General features: G+C 40.5%; 8 protein-coding genes across 9 annotated transcripts in view; 7 read left to right on the forward strand and 1 right to left on the reverse strand.

The window, feature by feature from the left end:
* Positions 1–14,616, reverse strand: part of LOC145712369 (cytochrome P450 3A9-like) — a 64,691-nt gene that overhangs the window by 46,731 nt on the left and 3,344 nt on the right. The gene's annotated exons all lie outside the window — the stretch shown is intronic.
* Positions 392–2,026, forward strand: LOC145695885 (malonyl-CoA decarboxylase, mitochondrial-like). Its single transcript, XM_081772932.1, has 8 exons — positions 392–443; positions 546–560; positions 670–755; positions 799–1,068; positions 1,108–1,352; positions 1,398–1,555; positions 1,599–1,792; positions 1,837–2,026. Exons 1-8 carry the CDS (start codon positions 398–400, stop codon positions 1,999–2,001), a joined length of 1,179 nt encoding a protein of 392 aa, XP_081629058.1. The 5' UTR covers positions 392–397; the 3' UTR covers positions 2,002–2,026.
* Positions 2,055–3,332, forward strand: LOC145702406 (sterile alpha motif domain-containing protein 10-like). The gene is made up of 7 exons (XM_081779630.1): positions 2,055–2,102; positions 2,309–2,373; positions 2,425–2,532; positions 2,599–2,641; positions 2,688–2,765; positions 2,807–2,913; positions 2,981–3,332. Exons 1-7 carry the CDS (start codon positions 2,090–2,092, stop codon positions 3,095–3,097), a joined length of 531 nt encoding a protein of 176 aa, XP_081635756.1. The 5' UTR covers positions 2,055–2,089; the 3' UTR covers positions 3,098–3,332.
* On the forward strand, positions 4,723–5,840 carry LOC145711330 (uncharacterized). Its single transcript, XM_081789051.1, has 6 exons — positions 4,723–4,902; positions 4,947–5,036; positions 5,078–5,167; positions 5,215–5,386; positions 5,436–5,636; positions 5,677–5,840. The coding sequence occupies exons 4-6, from the start codon at positions 5,236–5,238 to the stop codon at positions 5,808–5,810; spliced, it is 486 nt and encodes a 161-aa protein (XP_081645177.1). The 5' UTR covers positions 4,723–4,902; positions 4,947–5,036; positions 5,078–5,167; positions 5,215–5,235; the 3' UTR covers positions 5,811–5,840.
* On the forward strand, positions 5,909–7,875 carry LOC145698786 (NADH-cytochrome b5 reductase 1-like). 2 transcript variants are annotated; one of them, XM_081776019.1, is made up of 6 exons: positions 5,909–5,977; positions 6,026–6,102; positions 6,146–6,317; positions 6,385–6,695; positions 6,739–6,823; positions 7,483–7,875. In XM_081776019.1, exons 2-6 carry the CDS (start codon positions 6,078–6,080, stop codon positions 7,784–7,786), a joined length of 897 nt encoding a protein of 298 aa, XP_081632145.1. In that variant the 5' UTR covers positions 5,909–5,977; positions 6,026–6,077; the 3' UTR covers positions 7,787–7,875. The 2 variants fall into 2 exon arrangements, with proteins under 2 accessions (XP_081632145.1, XP_081632138.1); XM_081776012.1 differs by having other exon boundaries at positions 5,915–6,102.
* LOC145707259 (ceramide transfer protein-like) lies at positions 7,921–10,718 on the forward strand. Its single transcript, XM_081784759.1, has 8 exons — positions 7,921–8,481; positions 8,639–8,853; positions 8,977–9,122; positions 9,566–9,638; positions 9,679–10,147; positions 10,192–10,284; positions 10,327–10,427; positions 10,469–10,718. The coding sequence occupies exons 1-8, from the start codon at positions 7,956–7,958 to the stop codon at positions 10,508–10,510; spliced, it is 1,665 nt and encodes a 554-aa protein (XP_081640885.1). The 5' UTR covers positions 7,921–7,955; the 3' UTR covers positions 10,511–10,718.
* Positions 10,992–12,746, forward strand: LOC145712377 (mucin-19-like). The gene has a single exon (XM_081790074.1). The coding sequence runs from the start codon at positions 10,992–10,994 to the stop codon at positions 12,726–12,728; it is 1,737 nt and encodes a 578-aa protein (XP_081646200.1). The 3' UTR covers positions 12,729–12,746.
* Positions 12,791–14,590, forward strand: LOC145711949 (mucin-2-like). The gene has a single exon (XM_081789638.1). It carries the CDS (start codon positions 12,791–12,793, stop codon positions 14,588–14,590), a length of 1,800 nt encoding a protein of 599 aa, XP_081645764.1.

Below are 14,616 nucleotides of genomic sequence, written 5' to 3' on the forward strand. Positions count from 1 at the left end.
TCGCCACACGGCTGAATTATTCGAACTCGACGGTGCTGGAAATCTAAAATGCGGCTATCAAGGAGAAAATTCCGGCAGCAATTGTGAAAAGCGCATTTATGAGGAGGCAGAAACGGCGTGCAGCGGATTGAAAGTGAAGATGCAAGAGCCTTGTCTTTCTTCGTGGATTCCCTTTTATACAGACAGATTCAAGTACAGACAGAGCGAGCAAAGGCTTCAACTAGCCTCGAAGATCCAAAATGAACAGATGAAAGAGGGAATAAAACCAAAGAACTTGCGCTTTCCAACTGAGAAAATCTAATTCACCTGATCTTACTCGCTGACCTCACTGATATGATGCGTTATTTATGTTATAACAAAAATCATGTTAAAAATTAATTTCTATTTTAAGAAAATCATGCTTCGAGTTGCTCGGCGATTCGGCATGACCATCAATCGAACGGGTTGCGTGAGAGATGTTCATTTTTAGACTTCCTCTTTATACTCCTTACGCTAGCAATTTATTTTATCTACCGCGTCCAATAATATCATGCAATCCTGATCAGACATTATGAGCGTCGGTAAGCAAAGATTTCTGTCTAGCCAAGTTGCGAAACTTTTGTCTGAATCGAGAAAACACTAGCCATTTTCTTCAGTTGTTTTTGTTCAAATCACCGATGAAATATTCAGTGAAATCACTTAGCGACAGACTTCAGTTGAAACATGCAGAGAAGGTCATTGCTCCAACCGAGATTCAAGCCTTTCAACTGGAATGGGTAAGTATAGAGCTTATAAGATTGTGATTGATGTATGTTTCAGTCAAATGCAGAGCTAGAGACAAAGCTGCAGATAATTGAAAGCTTGGACTCGATCCCAGAAGATGCTGGCCGTCGCTTTCTGCAATTGATGACTCGACAGCCTAATGGAGTGTCGACGCTCATCGCCATTCGTTCAACCCTTCTCAAGGCGAAACTCAATCTCTCCCTGTCTTCTGCCCTCACTGATACGATTACGGCGAATCTTGACTCTGGCCTCCAAGTTCAACGTATGACCGCGAACAGCTCCAGAGCTATTCTTAACCTCTTCTCGGTTTGATCTTGCAAGTGATCCTATAAGAGCTTTTTCTAGAGCTCCGACAGAGTTCATCCGATAGTTTCTGAATGTCGGATGATCCGCCGCCTGGAAAACGCCGATCGCCGGGTGTTCTACTTGACGCACTTTCAAAATCCCGATCATCCGCTCATTGTCGTGAATGTTGCTCTCACGAACGGAATCGCGAATTCCATTCAAAAAATTATGAATGATGATGAAAAGGAGAAAGCTCCCGATTCCGCCATTTTCTATTCCATCTCTTCACTTGAACCTGGATTGCGGTAAATCCCTCTTTGGTCAATTCACATGCTCAATAGAAATTCTAGAGGGATTGATCTTGGTCATCGACTTATTACATCAGCTACAGCAGAGATGCAAAAAGATGAAACTTTGAAAAGTGTGACTCAATTTTCATCTTTATCTCCCGTTCCGGGCTTTCGGCGCTGGATCTTGAAAATGATGGACTCTGATGAATCCTCACTTGGTTTGTCTTACCTTTCAGGCTCCAAATCTAAAGATAATTCTAGTTGAAATAATTGGTGCTGAAAACTATTCCGACTTCCGCGAACTCGTCGCTTCACTTGATACCGAACTGTTACCTAAATTCTCCGACTCGTTGCCTAAACTTCTTTTCAAATATCTATACGCAGACAGAGGCAACGAAAATTCCGCTCTCTGTCCTGTTTGCAATTTTCACGTGCGAAATGGTGCCGAACTTTGGGTAAGAAAAGATAAAGCCCGAATTTGTCCGCATCTTCTTTCTAGCGACTCAATTTCGGTGCCAATACTGCACTGTATGGAATGGCCGAGTCACTGTCGATGATGGTCAACTACCGATATTACACTGATAAGATGTGGCAAAATTCCTACGATTACCAAGTTCAAAAAATTATTCCGATTTCTGATGCTGTTCGAAAGACTTTCTTATAATAATAAATATATAATATTCATCGAACTGTTCTCATCGTCACCTTTTTAGACGATGGAGAGCCGACCTTTTAGCCATAGTCAAAGCAACATGGCGACATTAGGTGAGTTCATTGAAGGCTTGCTCATTAAAATTTTAAACCTTTAGGGCATCTTCAGTATACATATGATGCTGGTATTTAATCGTTGTATATATTTGTGATTAATATGAAATAGCTTATGAGAGGCTGAAATATCATTTTCGAACTCCCAGAACTTCCTAGCCAGATAAAGACAGTAAAAGACCTTCTAGTGCTAAAATTAAATTAAGATCAAAATGGAACCCTAATGAATCACCTTGCCGCTCACGGAATGTACACTCAGCGAAATGTTCCGGTAACTTTCCACTTTCTTGAGCCCTTACTGGTTGACTAATGTTTTACTCAGCAACGTTTCGCCCAGCAGCACCCGATCGTTGCTCAAAATCGCCAGAGTCTGATCAAGCCTCAGCAGCAGAGATACCCGCCAATGTCATCCACTTCCAGTCTTCGTCCGAGGAAAGGGTTGAAAATCCTCCGATAATAATATTCTTCTCGCAAGTCGATTTTCCAACCCATTTACAGACCCGCTGAAAATAGAAAAGATGTCTTTACATGGACAGTCGGTAAGCTTTTTGAGTGCATTATCTAAATTTACATTTATATTTTCAGACGAGGTAGTCAATTGGCTTTGTCGAAATTGCTCCAGCGACATTAGCGGTCGATATTCTCAAAGCTTCAGATATCATGGTATATTGCTATTTTGTTTCTAATTTGCTCCAATATATAAGATATTAATGGCCGAGCACTGATGCGATTAGACGATGAGAAATTAGAAAGACTTGGGGTTGATCATCCAAATCATCGCTACGAGCTGCTTAATGAAATCCTAAAGCAGGTAATTGTCTTTTTTTTAATCACGTGACCCCGAAAGCTTTCATCGTTCAACCGTATTTCTTCTTCAGAAACTGCGTTTCCACGAACAGTATTTTAAAAAAGCATATCACTCAGCCCAGCCGCCCAACGTCAACTCGCGCGTCCCCGTAATGTCCAACTCTGTCTTTGGTCGGCGTGACTACTGACAAGACGCATGAACTGCCCCGTTCACCTCTACCGCATCGACCATATTCGGAATAAAATACATATTCCGCTCTTTGAACTTTAACTCTCCTGTACTTTTTTCCGCTCAAATGTTGAACTATCCCACTGACTATCTTTCTTCACAACTTTTTCTTGAAAACGTATCCATCTTACAACCATTTTAACTTCTAAAGTTAATTGTCCATTCCGCTCTTTACTCAATTTTACCTATGAAAAACAGAAATTTAATAAATTATATCGTACATTTTTGTTTATTTTCTTTCTTAATTTCAGGATATAATTTTCATATTTCGCATGAAATTCAAATTCATTCCATAAAATCTGAAAGCTTAAAATCGTAGAAAGAAGTTTCATCGGAATCAGCCGTGAACTATGTTATTTATTTAATAGAATATATTAGTTTTTTGGATATTTTTTCATATTCGTATGCTCAGCGTGCCTAATCGCTCGGAATGGGGGGCGACACAAAGGCGGCTCTCGATATTCGGCTTATCCAGCAAAGCCTTTCCGATTCATCCAACGCATCTGGCTGCAATTTTTTTCTTCTTCTTTCGCCCTCCGTCTCAGCATTTTTCATCCCGCCTGAAAAATCGATAAATAATGAGCAGCCCGGTGATCGAGACCTAATTCCTGGCGTTGATGAACAGCTCACCTGTTCATTCTGTCATACGTTTTTTCCAAGGCTTTTTCGCAAATACTGACAGCAGAGAAGGTCAGATACACTTCGTCACAGAGAATTAATTAATGAAAAGAACGTCGAAGTCATCTGACTGTGATCTGGCAGAAGGTCCTTCAAGACTTCCGATTGGAAGAAGACGCAAGTAAGACACTAATATCTCTTGAGACAAGAATGAACTTTTATACTCTAGTTCCTCAAATAGAGGATAGATAGATACATGATTTTCTCTGTTTTCAAAGCCTGTAAAAGGGGTGAAACCAACTTAAATGATTATGCCATCATTAGCAGATTTCTTATAAGGCGAAAGAATGGACAGATTGATTTAGACAGAGGCTTTTAGCGCAAGTGCTTTTAATCGGATGCGGTTGATTCTGAAGAAATAGGTTCTCATTCATAGCAATTTTTGATTCTTTGCTCAAGTAGAAAATCACAACACAGTTGCAATCACTGTATGTTCAAATTATATGCTGGAAGATGCTCAAGCGAGAACATAAATCTTGAGTAGATAGAACACATAATCTCACTTTGTGACTGGCATATGTCAATTTTGATTGCAGTCGATTATAGAAGACCTCTGCCCCTTCAAAACTTTTAGATAAAAAATGAGAGATCAGATGAAAAGGCAATCCCTCATTTTTGATTATAGAAAGGTTTATTTCTATACCTGAAATTTTAATAAGTGATGAAAATAAAAACCTTTCTCTTTATAACTCAGTACCCTTACCGCCGCCGTGACAGTAAAATTGTGATTATGAGCTCAACAAAAAAGTAAATATCCTTAAATTGAAAAATATTCTCTCATGATGTTAGGGAGAGTACCGTAAGAGATACAAGTAACAACCACGCATTATTTGAGGGGAAAAGACACTGAACTTTTATTGCCCGGATGGAAAGGTCTTGATCCCTTTCAGCACATAAAAGTAAAAATAGATCTCTCTTATTTTTTGACATTATTCATTTTTTTCTCATTTTCGAAATGCAAGAAGACCATTATCTTGAGAGAAGGGCATAATTTCATTAAGGCTAATTCAAAATGATAACTCTTAATTTACAAGGTGTGCTAGATGCTCGCTAAAGACGCAGAAACTGGTGTTGTGTAATATCCAGGTAAGATTTAGCGTAATCACCGGTACTGGATGAGCCGATTTAAGATTTTATTTATTTCAATCGTCACCATCTTGGCACAGAAATGGATCAGCAGGCATGATAAATCGCCAGTTATTTACATCACTCTACTACAGGTTAAAACCTCTTCAAAAGAAACAATTTAAAACTTTAAAAGATTGTGGTAACATATGTGAACAATATCCTCCTTCTTCTGAAGTACTCAAAACGAACAATAGTTTCCGGCTCGTATGGTGTTTACAATCAGGTAAAAATAATTGACCAGAGATGGATCGTCAAGTATTTATTATTCAGTCCGAGTCGTTGGTTTCCTGTATGCTCGGGTGGAGTATATTTAACACTTTGATTCACGTCTCAAGTTTTTCATGGTGGATTTACGAAGAGCTTCAGCCTGACTTCTGCAGTGGTCCCAGCAGCTTTCTCGATTGCTCGCTCATTCCTAACATTTGCATGCCAATCTTAGCGGGTAACTCACTTTCAAACTTTAAAGTTCAAGTTCTCAAGTTTCATTTCAGTTTCGTCCATTTTATGCATCGTTTGTCTCGTGCGGATGAAAATACATTTCACCAACCTTGCTCGTGTCACTGGCTCAAGTTTGATGGAGATCCAAGCAAGCAGCTCGGTTCGCCAAAGTACAACTCCAAGATCTAACAATGTCACCAATTCAAAAATAGATATGGTCGCTCCGGCTGCTCCGAGTAGACACAGTGTCCACGGTAAACAATTTTCATTAGGCTAATTCCTTCAAATCTTCAGTGCCTAATTACGTCTCCGCAGAAATATCTCCTCCCAGGCCAAAAAGAAACACTCTAATGTCAGCGCCAAATAATCCGTCTTTTGAATACTCTACTTCATCCCCTCCTGCACGGCCTTCTTCGTCTCTTCAATGATTTTTAGCTGTATTATTTCGTAAATAAATATTTACAATACACCATTTTCGAAGCTAATTAAGAGTCGCGGATTTTCTCAAAACGCAATAACAAGCAGTTAATAGTTTCAGAATGAGTCTTGGCAGTGCTAAGAGATTTCCCAGAGGATCATCCTGACCATCGATTACGTAATGCCCTTCTGAGCTACCACACCTACGTGTTGTTTCCTTTTGTAGTTCTTGAATCGCGTCCAGCAAAGCTTGAATTGAAGAAATTCTGAAATTCACGATGAGCGACTTTCTCCAAAAGCCAGGTGCAAATTTATCTTTATTCACTCAAACTTATTGAATACAAAGGGTTTAAAATACTGCTACAGGCAGCTACAGCGGGAGCACTTGGATACTTGGCATATTATTTTATGAAATCAGAAGAGAGTCCCAGAGGAATTTTCAGAAGAAACCCAAGAAGTAGAAGAAAGTTCAAATTGATAAAGAGAATTGTTTTAAGTCCAGATACAAGATTGTTTAGGTAATTTCTTTTATCGCTATCAAATAAGAATCTTCTCGAATCTTCGAAAAAATAAAATATTCTTTAGATTTGAAATTCCAGACAACGAAGAGCTCGGAATATCTATAGGAAAGCACGTGAAAGTTCATGCAGTCATCGCTGGCAAAGAAATATCCCGAAACTACACTCCAGTGTCGACAGTGAACGAACGAGGGCACTTTGATCTAGTTATTAAAGTCTATTTTCCCAATGATGAGTTTCCTTCCGGCGGACTAATGAGCCAGCAGATGGATTCACTCAATATTGGCGATGAAATGGATTTCAGTGCTCCGTACGGCACGATCGAATATCGTTCTGATTTGGATCAATTCACTGTTTCCGGTGGACGAAAATTAACAGGTTTTCTCATTGACTTAGAACTGATCATAACGTGCTTTTACAGGGCTTAAAAATATTGGTTTATTAGCCGTTGGAACTGGAATTACTCCAATGTGGCAACTTATTCAAGAAATTTTCAGCAATGAAAGGTGTGGAAATTTATTTTTTGAATATTTTTGCCAAACTTCGTCGAAAATTGAAGCGGCATCTCGAGTCTTGTTCGCTTTTCTTCTCTTCTTTTTCTTTTGAAAATTATTGAGAGCATTTTGCATCTACAATTAAATTCCTTCGAGTTTTTCTTCAAGCTCGGTGATTTTCTTTTTCAAATGTTCGTTTTCTAACTCCAAGACTCTATTCTGAAGTTTTGAAGTTTCTCTTTCAATCAAGATGCTTGTTGAGGTAACATAGCTTCGAAGCGATTCGTTCTCTTCGAGTATTGCATCAATACCTCGATCATTTCTCCTAGTCCAAAATGCAGTTCCGAGGGGTCTTAGAATAGATCCTCTAACTTCTTCATACTGACTGTGTTTATCGGCAACACTTGTTAGAGGACTCTCGCTTTCTTGATAGGTTTCGAATATCTCGTAAACTGATTTTTATGAAAACAGGTTCTTCTTATAATTAATGCTACCTGATTTTCGGCCTTCTTTAATCTCAGTCATCGCCACTCTGCGTGCCTCTCTTTGATCTAGCAGATTCTCCATTGAACTTGTAGTTGAAGGGAAAACTCCGGTAATTCTATAGCAACCTCGATCAAACACGAATTCCAACAATTCCAGACTTTTCCTTTTCATGAAAATATTTTTAGAATTGGCTCGAGAATTACTCTCCTCTACGGAAATCGCTACGAACACGACATTCTTCTGCGCGATCGTCTCGAGAAGCTTGCAAAAGCTTATCCAACTCGCTTCAAAGTGATTTTCACACTCTCCAAACCTGACTTTACATGGGACAAAGAAAAGGGCAGAATAGGGAAAGAAATGATCGAGAAATACTTTCCAGCTGAAAAAATCGACGCTTGTTTTCTCTGTGGCACTATAAGAATGATGGACGATGCAAAAACACATTTAACTTCCATAGGTCACAATTCTAGCAATATCTTCAAGTACTAAAATGCATATCAGATAGATTTTTATAAATTGAAACCATTCACACTACTGTATCTTTATAATACTGTATAATAAAACCCTGCAAGAATCAACTGACCATCAAAAACCTTTCATTGAGGATTTTTCTTTATAGAATCCATCGAAATCGAAAGTAATATAAACCAATGATACTATGTCGTATGCAGGTGTGACAAGCCAAATGTCCGACACACCGACGACAACAGACGATGAAGAAGAAAATGATATCCTAGTCAAGCGCGGAGAACTGTTCAAATGGACCAACTACCTCTCTGGCTGGCAATGTCGATATGTTATCATCGAGCGAGGCACTCTTGCTTACTACAAATCAGAGTCAGAGATGGACTTCGGCTGCAGAGGGCTTGTTCAACTGGACAAGATTGAAATCGTGACGCACGATTTCGACCCGCCTCGATTTGACCTGCTCTTGTCAGACGGAACAAGCTGGTATTTCAGAGCAGAGAGCGAGGAAGAGAAAAATTGCTGGTTAGAACTCCTGGAAGATGCCAAGTCAGATGTTCTCTCTGGACGCGTTCATCGAGCAGGATCATTGTCAATTGGCTCGCGAAGTCTTCACTCGAGCTCGTCGCAGCGCAAAACTGCCGCTTCTGTTGAAAGAAAAATTGAAGAACTCAAAACCTATCGTGAAATTTTAGTGGGTCAAATTGACTCACTTCAAGGTAAGGAAACGATGCCGAGAGAGGCATTCACCTATCTTGACCCAGAAATGGAATCAAACGTTTGTTTGTTCAAAATCTATTTTTGGGCCAAGCAGATGCTCGTTCACGGAATGGCCTCGTGGAATTTTTCTTTTGAAATTTAATCTTTTGTCAAAAGAGTACTTCGACGAGATGGGGCAGAGAGACGAGTTGGAAAATGAAAATAAGGAGTCTCAGACATCTGGAAAAAATATGATCGACTTCAAAGGAGAAGCAATAACTTTCAAAGCAACGACTCTTGGTGTTCTATCGACGCTTCAACATTGTTTGGATTTGATGAGTACCGAAACGGAGAGCTGGAAGAGAAAACTGAATAAAGCCACGAAGACAAAGGTTTGTTCTTCTCTAGAAATTGATTCATACAAAATTTTTGCCTCACTTTCGACCTCAGTTTGAAAGGAGCGAATCTAATGGTGGTTTCTCGACGGACAGATCCCCTTGAAAACAATCATTTAGGAAAGTCTGGCAAAGCAGCTCGCCATCGCCTCGCAACCAGATCTTGAAGGCCCTAACCGTCCTATTACAGAAGAAGAATTCTTTGATGCTGTAGAAGAAGTTCTCGATAAACGAGATCAGCTTGAAAAAGAGCTCAATGAAAACAGGTACAGTTCTCCATATACTATCTCTAGAGTCTGAACCTCAGTTAATCGTATCAGTTGTTTTTTAAACGTAGGAGGATGGGGCAAAAGATAAGTTTTGCACTGGATGAGGGAGCATACATTTCCCAAGTTGCTAGCGGGTTTTCGCGATTGAAAAATCGACGGAAAAAATTGCAAATTTCGAGTATAAACAGAGACGATTCACCTCCTCCAGTTAGTGCTAGAACGTCTTCGTTATTCAACCCTGATAAGGTTGATTTTGAATACGCCGAAGCATATGAGGAAATTCTAACGGTCCCTTTCTTTCCTTCGAATTGTGAATATGTTGATGAAAATGATCCTTCGAGTTATCGGCCGAAATGTATCATTGATATAAATTTGCGGCTGATAAACACTAGGTGAAATTGAAAAGAATACTTTTCGACTTTCTCATGATAAAATTTTAGCCGATTGAAGAGTCAAGTACGCGCTCCATCAGAACATCATGTGCACTCTGTCGCTTTGGACTTCAAAATCAGGGTAAGTTGTTCTTGCGTGGATGTTATACTCAAACTCTTAGGATCATCTTGAAACGACGATAGCTCCCGCTGCAAATGGCGAAAACGGGTCTTGGGAACTATTCTGCGAAGACGGCGAAATGAAGCTTTTCACGCGCGAAGTTGAACTAGAAGGAGGTGTTTGTGTTGATCCCTTGCGAGCTGTCCACGTCGTCGACAACATCAGCGCTAAAGAAATCTGTACACGATTCTGGGACACCGAAGTTCGCCTTGAATGGGAGCTCACAATCGAAACTTGCCGCGTCTGCGAGGTTTTATCTGACAGAGACGTCGTTTTGTATCAAACGCACAAACGAGTGTGGCCCGCTGCCCAGCGAGATGTTTGCTACGTTTCTGGGTTGAGGGAAATCCGACTTGAGAAGATTGCTTACAAGGAGCCCGAGTTGGAGCGATTCGGCGAGCTCAAGAACTGCTGGCTCGTAATCAACTACTCGGTCGATCATGATGGTGCAAAACTCCAACCTGGGATGGGTAAACTCTATTACTTTATTAGAAAATTCACCTGTTATGTTCAGTTAGAGCTACTGTTGATGTAGCAATGATCTGCAGAACATATGTTCGCCACGGAGTCACAAATCCTACAAGAAAAGACATTAAAACCTCAATTGGTAAGCGAAATTCTGAATATTTCTTCGTTAGAAAGATTCTAGTGTATACAGCTACGATCAATCCAGGTGGTTGGGTGCCAAAGAAAGCCCTTAGAACTGTATATAGACGCGAATATCCACGATTTTTGAGAACCTTCACTCAGGTAATCGACTTCATTAAAATTTTACCTAAACCGATTTTTAGTACGTTGCAAAAAAAGAACAAGATCTCAGCTTGAACCTCTAAGGCGGCTTCGAAAAAAGAAACAATCAACTTTCTTCCAAAAAAAAAATTATTTATAATAAATAAGGAACACTTCATTCATCAAAAACACTTCAGAATCCATCGCTCTGTTTACTTCACGCTGCTTACTCTCACGGAACATAAACTCGCTCAGACTTTGCTTTTTACTTTTTGTATTACAAACTGATATTAAAGTCGATTCAAAATTCTACATCAGATCGGAAGTAGTGGTCAAATTTGAAGATCTCATTTTGAAAAGTCTTACCACTTTGAAACTAATTCTTGCATAGCAGGATACGATTGGCATGAAACTAACTTGTAATTTGAAAAGGAACAGACCTATGCATTTTCTGATCTAAAATAACTCTGATTTCCTCTGCCGGTTTTGTTTTCTTATGTTGATATTTTCATCTCAGAATATAAACATCCTCTTGCTCAGAAGATTTCTTTGAACTTGATTAGATTCACAACAGAGATACTGAAGATGAGGTTGCTCAATTTTTGGGCTTCCTTGCCCATCTTAGTGAACAGTAATGATAGAATCTGCAGTACAGACACTTGCATCAACGGGGATTGTGAATTTGGCCTTTGTCTTTGCCACAAAGGATGGGCAGGAGAAGGTTGCAGTGAGAAAATTTGTGATTGTGAGAATGGAACTTGCGATCAATCAACGAAGACCTGTAGTTGTAAAGACCACTGGGGAGGAGAGCGCTGCGAAATTCCAGTATGTGACGATTGTAGCAGTCAAGGAGGCGAATGCCAGCCCGGTGGTGTCTGCAAATGCAAAGAAGGATGGACTGGTAGCAGATGCTCGAAAGCAGTTTGCTCACAGCAATGTGAAAATGGTGGTCGCTGCACTGCACCAGATTTGTGCTCTTGCAAAGATAACTGGAGCGGACCAAGCTGCAAAAGATATGGACCCAAAGCCAAGATTTGTTCTTTTACGTCCGCTCGTGTGATGTTATTTGACGAGTCTATTCATTTTATTCAAAAGAACGATGAAATTAAATGCACGGTCTCACTGTTCAAAAGTCGGGACATTGACATTCAGTTGCGAACGGACACAAATGATCTAATTGCGAGGTCAATGAGCGAAACAATCATCCTCTCACAACAGTCCCCTTTTTCGACAAATTTCGGTGAAAATCGACAAGAGTTTTCCTTTTCTGAGCTGGTCATAATTTCTACCGGCGAAGAAGTTTGGATAAAATACACTGGTAGTGAAATTCCTGGAGGGCTGTGTTCTAGCTCTGTTTCTCAGACATCTGATCTTCTCTTGCCAAATGGAAAACTTCCATCAAACTGCTATTATGAGCCTCCAATAAAGAGTAAAATCAAGCATGCTCAACTGGCAGATACCTGCGATCACCTAATGCAGTTGGGAAATTTCAACAAGTGCGCTAAGGTCGTCCCAATCGCTGCTGATCTCATGTCTAAATGTGTATCAGAGCTTTCCCAGCAATGTTCTGATTCTCATAATACTGATTGTCTTTGCCATGTTATGTCTGGCTGGGCAAGTACTTGCGCTCAGTATGGCTTCGAAGTAGGGAATTGGCGTCGGGCTGACCTCTGCCCAGAGCCGAATTGCCCGAAAAATCAGATCTGGTCAGAGTCTGTCGATTTATGTACGCCAAATTGCGCCGATAAACGCAATGAAAATTCGTACTCCTGTCCTATAATGAACAAATTTCCTGGATGTACCTGTCCTGAGAAGCAAATTCTTCGAGAAGACGGCATTTGTGTCAGTGAAGAAGCGTGTGGATGCACATTGAATGATAAGTTTTACGTTCAAGGTTCTGTTGTATCCACAAATGAAGAAGTATGCTCGTGCAAAGGGCTCAGTTGGGCTTGCAAAAAGCCTGATGCGAGTCCACGTCGATGCAGACTCTTTGGAGCGGGGCACATTGACGATTTTGATGGCGGGCAGAATAGCCTTCACTCACATGGAAATTATATCGCTCTCCGGCTGCCTTCATTATCGATAAAAGTCGAGTTCAGCCAATGCGCAGGGGATCAGTATTCAATCTGTATGCACAAAGTATCTGTGGACAACGAAGATGGTAACCATATCCGACTTGGTCCTAGTGACGCTATATTCATTGATGGCGAGCGAGTTCTTGGGATTCATGAGAATGAATCTATCCGAATTTATGGTTGTCTCAGACTAGTGTCATTGAAATTCTCGAACTGGACATCGTCATTTCTTTTGTTCCAGGCGTAAGTGTGATGATTGAATACAGAGGGACAGAAAGTTTCGAGGGTATTTGCGCTCCGAAGACAACTATGGCGAATACTGGGCATTATGACGTTGACTTTCAACACTTCGCCAGCATCTTTAATCTTTTGCCTCAAAGAAACCTGATTCTACCAGTTCAGAAAATCGGAAACTGTGCCCGCGAAAGATTCGAAATGTGTCAAGTCTTTGTTTCACAAGATCTGAAAGAATGCAATCACGTGATTCCCCCAGAGATTTTTATTGCAAGATGTCAAGCGGATATCTGCAATTGTTTCAACGAGGTTGGATGTCATCAAGTTATTTGTGAATCTGTAGCAGAGTATATAAGACATTGTAAAAATGCGCTGGTCTCATCTTTGAAGAAGGAAATAATGACTCCAGAAATTTGTGTGAATGAGTGTTCAAAAAATGAAATCTGGTCAGACTCTGTGTGTCCCCTCGAAGAAACCTGTCAGAACATGTCTTCGAAAAGAAAAGGTCACTGTTCGAAGAGGATATCTGCGTGCTCTTGCAAAGACGGATTTTACCGCGATGATCGTGACCAGTGTATTCCTTTAGCACAATGCCCTTGCTACGACAACGATGGACTCGCCATGTATCCCGGAGAAACATCTGTCAATACTGCTGGAGAAAATTGCTCCTGTTCAAGTGGAGTTATGACTTGCGAGAGTCAAGAAACATCAAATAATGAACTTGTCCGAGGAAAGCGAAATTATCTAAGATCAAACTGTGGGTACGGTCTTGAGCTTCAAAATAAGGAAACAGCGAATGTTTGCAACCAAGAGGATTTTACCGGAGACAATAAGGTCTGCGGGTGTGTAGCTGGATTCTGGGACAGTAGCTTACAGAAATGTGTTTCTACGAGGCAAGAATGCACCTGCCCAGAATATTTAAAGCCGAAAGATGGAGTCTGTCATATGTTCATTTGCAGAAATGGCAAATGGCTGAGAAAAGCAAAACCCTGTGCTGGTGAATGCTCAGTTTATGGTACAAGACACATGAAAACATTCGATGGGAAGAGTCTCGCTTTTTCGTCAAATTGTGAAATTATTCTAGCCACAAACAAATGTAAATCGAAACCTTCAGAATCTTTCACTGTCACGCTTGAAAACAAGCAATGCCAAGGGACTAATCTTATTTGCACCAAACAGCTTAGGGTTTACCATTCGAATGGAAAGGTATTTTCTGTCTATGGAAATTACGAGTCTTCTGGGCGACGAAAAATTGTTAGGACAGGAGATCCACCGCGGCTTGGAGTTCGGCAAGTTGGGCTTTATCTCATTATTCAAGTCAATCCAGATGTAGTTGTACTTTGGGATGTGAGCCTTAGAGTCCACGTTATCGTTGAAAACAACCTAAACGGTGATGTGTGTGGAATGTGCGGAAATTTCAATGGAGACAATAGCGACGATTTCACTGGTCGAAACGGAGCAATTGTTACCTCGGGAGATCTTTTAGCAGAAGGCTGGAAATTCTCTTCTCGCAAATCAATGTGCTCAGCTCCTTCTACTGATGAAAACTCGTCTTCAACCTGCCTTGCTACTGATCAGAGTAAAAATGCATACGCCATTGAAACATGTCAACTCATATACTCCGATATCTTTGAAAAATGCCGGGCAAAAGTTGACCCAACGGCATTCTATGAAGACTGCAAGGAATCCGCTTGTTCATGCTCACGTGGAGGAGAATGCGAGTGCTTGTGTGCCACAATAGCTTCTTTTGCCAGAGCTTGTGCTGTTGCCGGAGAACCCGTGAGATGGAGATCGCCAGATTTATGCCCGCTCATGTGCGAGGCTCAAGAAAAACAACCTGGAGGACCGGGTTTTGAATACCAAAACTATCACTAAAAGTCATTTAGGATCAATTTAAATTT

Source organism: Oikopleura dioica, chromosome 1, assembly GCF_907165135.1.
Source record: "Oikopleura dioica chromosome 1, OKI2018_I68_1.0, whole genome shotgun sequence".
In the NCBI taxonomy this organism is placed as follows: domain Eukaryota; kingdom Metazoa; phylum Chordata; class Appendicularia; order Copelata; family Oikopleuridae; genus Oikopleura; species Oikopleura dioica.

What these genes read in the sequence shown, in the direction of transcription:
- LOC145695885 (XM_081772932.1), top strand. Translation starts at nt 398, where the DNA reads ATGCTTCGAGTTGCTCGGCGATTCGGCATGACCATCAATCGAACGG. An exon ending in CTCTGATGAATCCTCACTTG is followed by an intron (nt 1,556 to 1,598) that starts GTTTGTCTTACC and finishes AGATAATTCTAG; the next exon opens with TTGAAATAATTGGTGCTGAA. An exon ending in GAAATGGTGCCGAACTTTGG is followed by an intron (nt 1,793 to 1,836) that starts GTAAGAAAAGAT and finishes TCTTCTTTCTAG; the next exon opens with CGACTCAATTTCGGTGCCAA.
- LOC145702406 (XM_081779630.1), top strand. An exon ending in CCACTTCCAGTCTTCGTCCG is followed by an intron (nt 2,533 to 2,598) that starts AGGAAAGGGTTG and finishes CAACCCATTTAC; the next exon opens with AGACCCGCTGAAAATAGAAA. An exon ending in TGTCTTTACATGGACAGTCG is followed by an intron (nt 2,642 to 2,687) that starts GTAAGCTTTTTG and finishes TTATATTTTCAG; the next exon opens with ACGAGGTAGTCAATTGGCTT.
- LOC145711330 (XM_081789051.1), top strand. Translation starts at nt 5,236, where the DNA reads ATGCTCGGGTGGAGTATATTTAACACTTTGATTCACGTCTCAAGTTTT. An exon ending in TTGCATGCCAATCTTAGCGG is followed by an intron (nt 5,387 to 5,435) that starts GTAACTCACTTT and finishes GTTTCATTTCAG; the next exon opens with TTTCGTCCATTTTATGCATC. An exon ending in GAGTAGACACAGTGTCCACG is followed by an intron (nt 5,637 to 5,676) that starts GTAAACAATTTT and finishes TCAAATCTTCAG; the next exon opens with TGCCTAATTACGTCTCCGCA.
- LOC145698786 (XM_081776019.1), top strand. Translation starts at nt 6,078, where the DNA reads ATGAGCGACTTTCTCCAAAAGCCAG. An exon ending in CGACTTTCTCCAAAAGCCAG is followed by an intron (nt 6,103 to 6,145) that starts GTGCAAATTTAT and finishes TTGAATACAAAG; the next exon opens with GGTTTAAAATACTGCTACAG. An exon ending in CGGTGGACGAAAATTAACAG is followed by an intron (nt 6,696 to 6,738) that starts GTTTTCTCATTG and finishes GTGCTTTTACAG; the next exon opens with GGCTTAAAAATATTGGTTTA.
- LOC145707259 (XM_081784759.1), top strand. Translation starts at nt 7,956, where the DNA reads ATGTCGTATGCAGGTGTGACAAGCCAAATGTCCGACACACCGACGACA. An exon ending in ATAAAGCCACGAAGACAAAG is followed by an intron (nt 8,854 to 8,976) that starts GTTTGTTCTTCT and finishes ACAATCATTTAG; the next exon opens with GAAAGTCTGGCAAAGCAGCT. An exon ending in TTTTGAGAACCTTCACTCAG is followed by an intron (nt 10,428 to 10,468) that starts GTAATCGACTTC and finishes ACCGATTTTTAG; the next exon opens with TACGTTGCAAAAAAAGAACA.
- LOC145712377 (XM_081790074.1), top strand. Translation starts at nt 10,992, where the DNA reads ATGAGGTTGCTCAATTTTTGGGCTTCCTTGCCCATCTTAGTGAACAGT.
- LOC145711949 (XM_081789638.1), top strand. Translation starts at nt 12,791, where the DNA reads ATGGCGAATACTGGGCATTATGACGTTGACTTTCAACACTTCGCCAGC.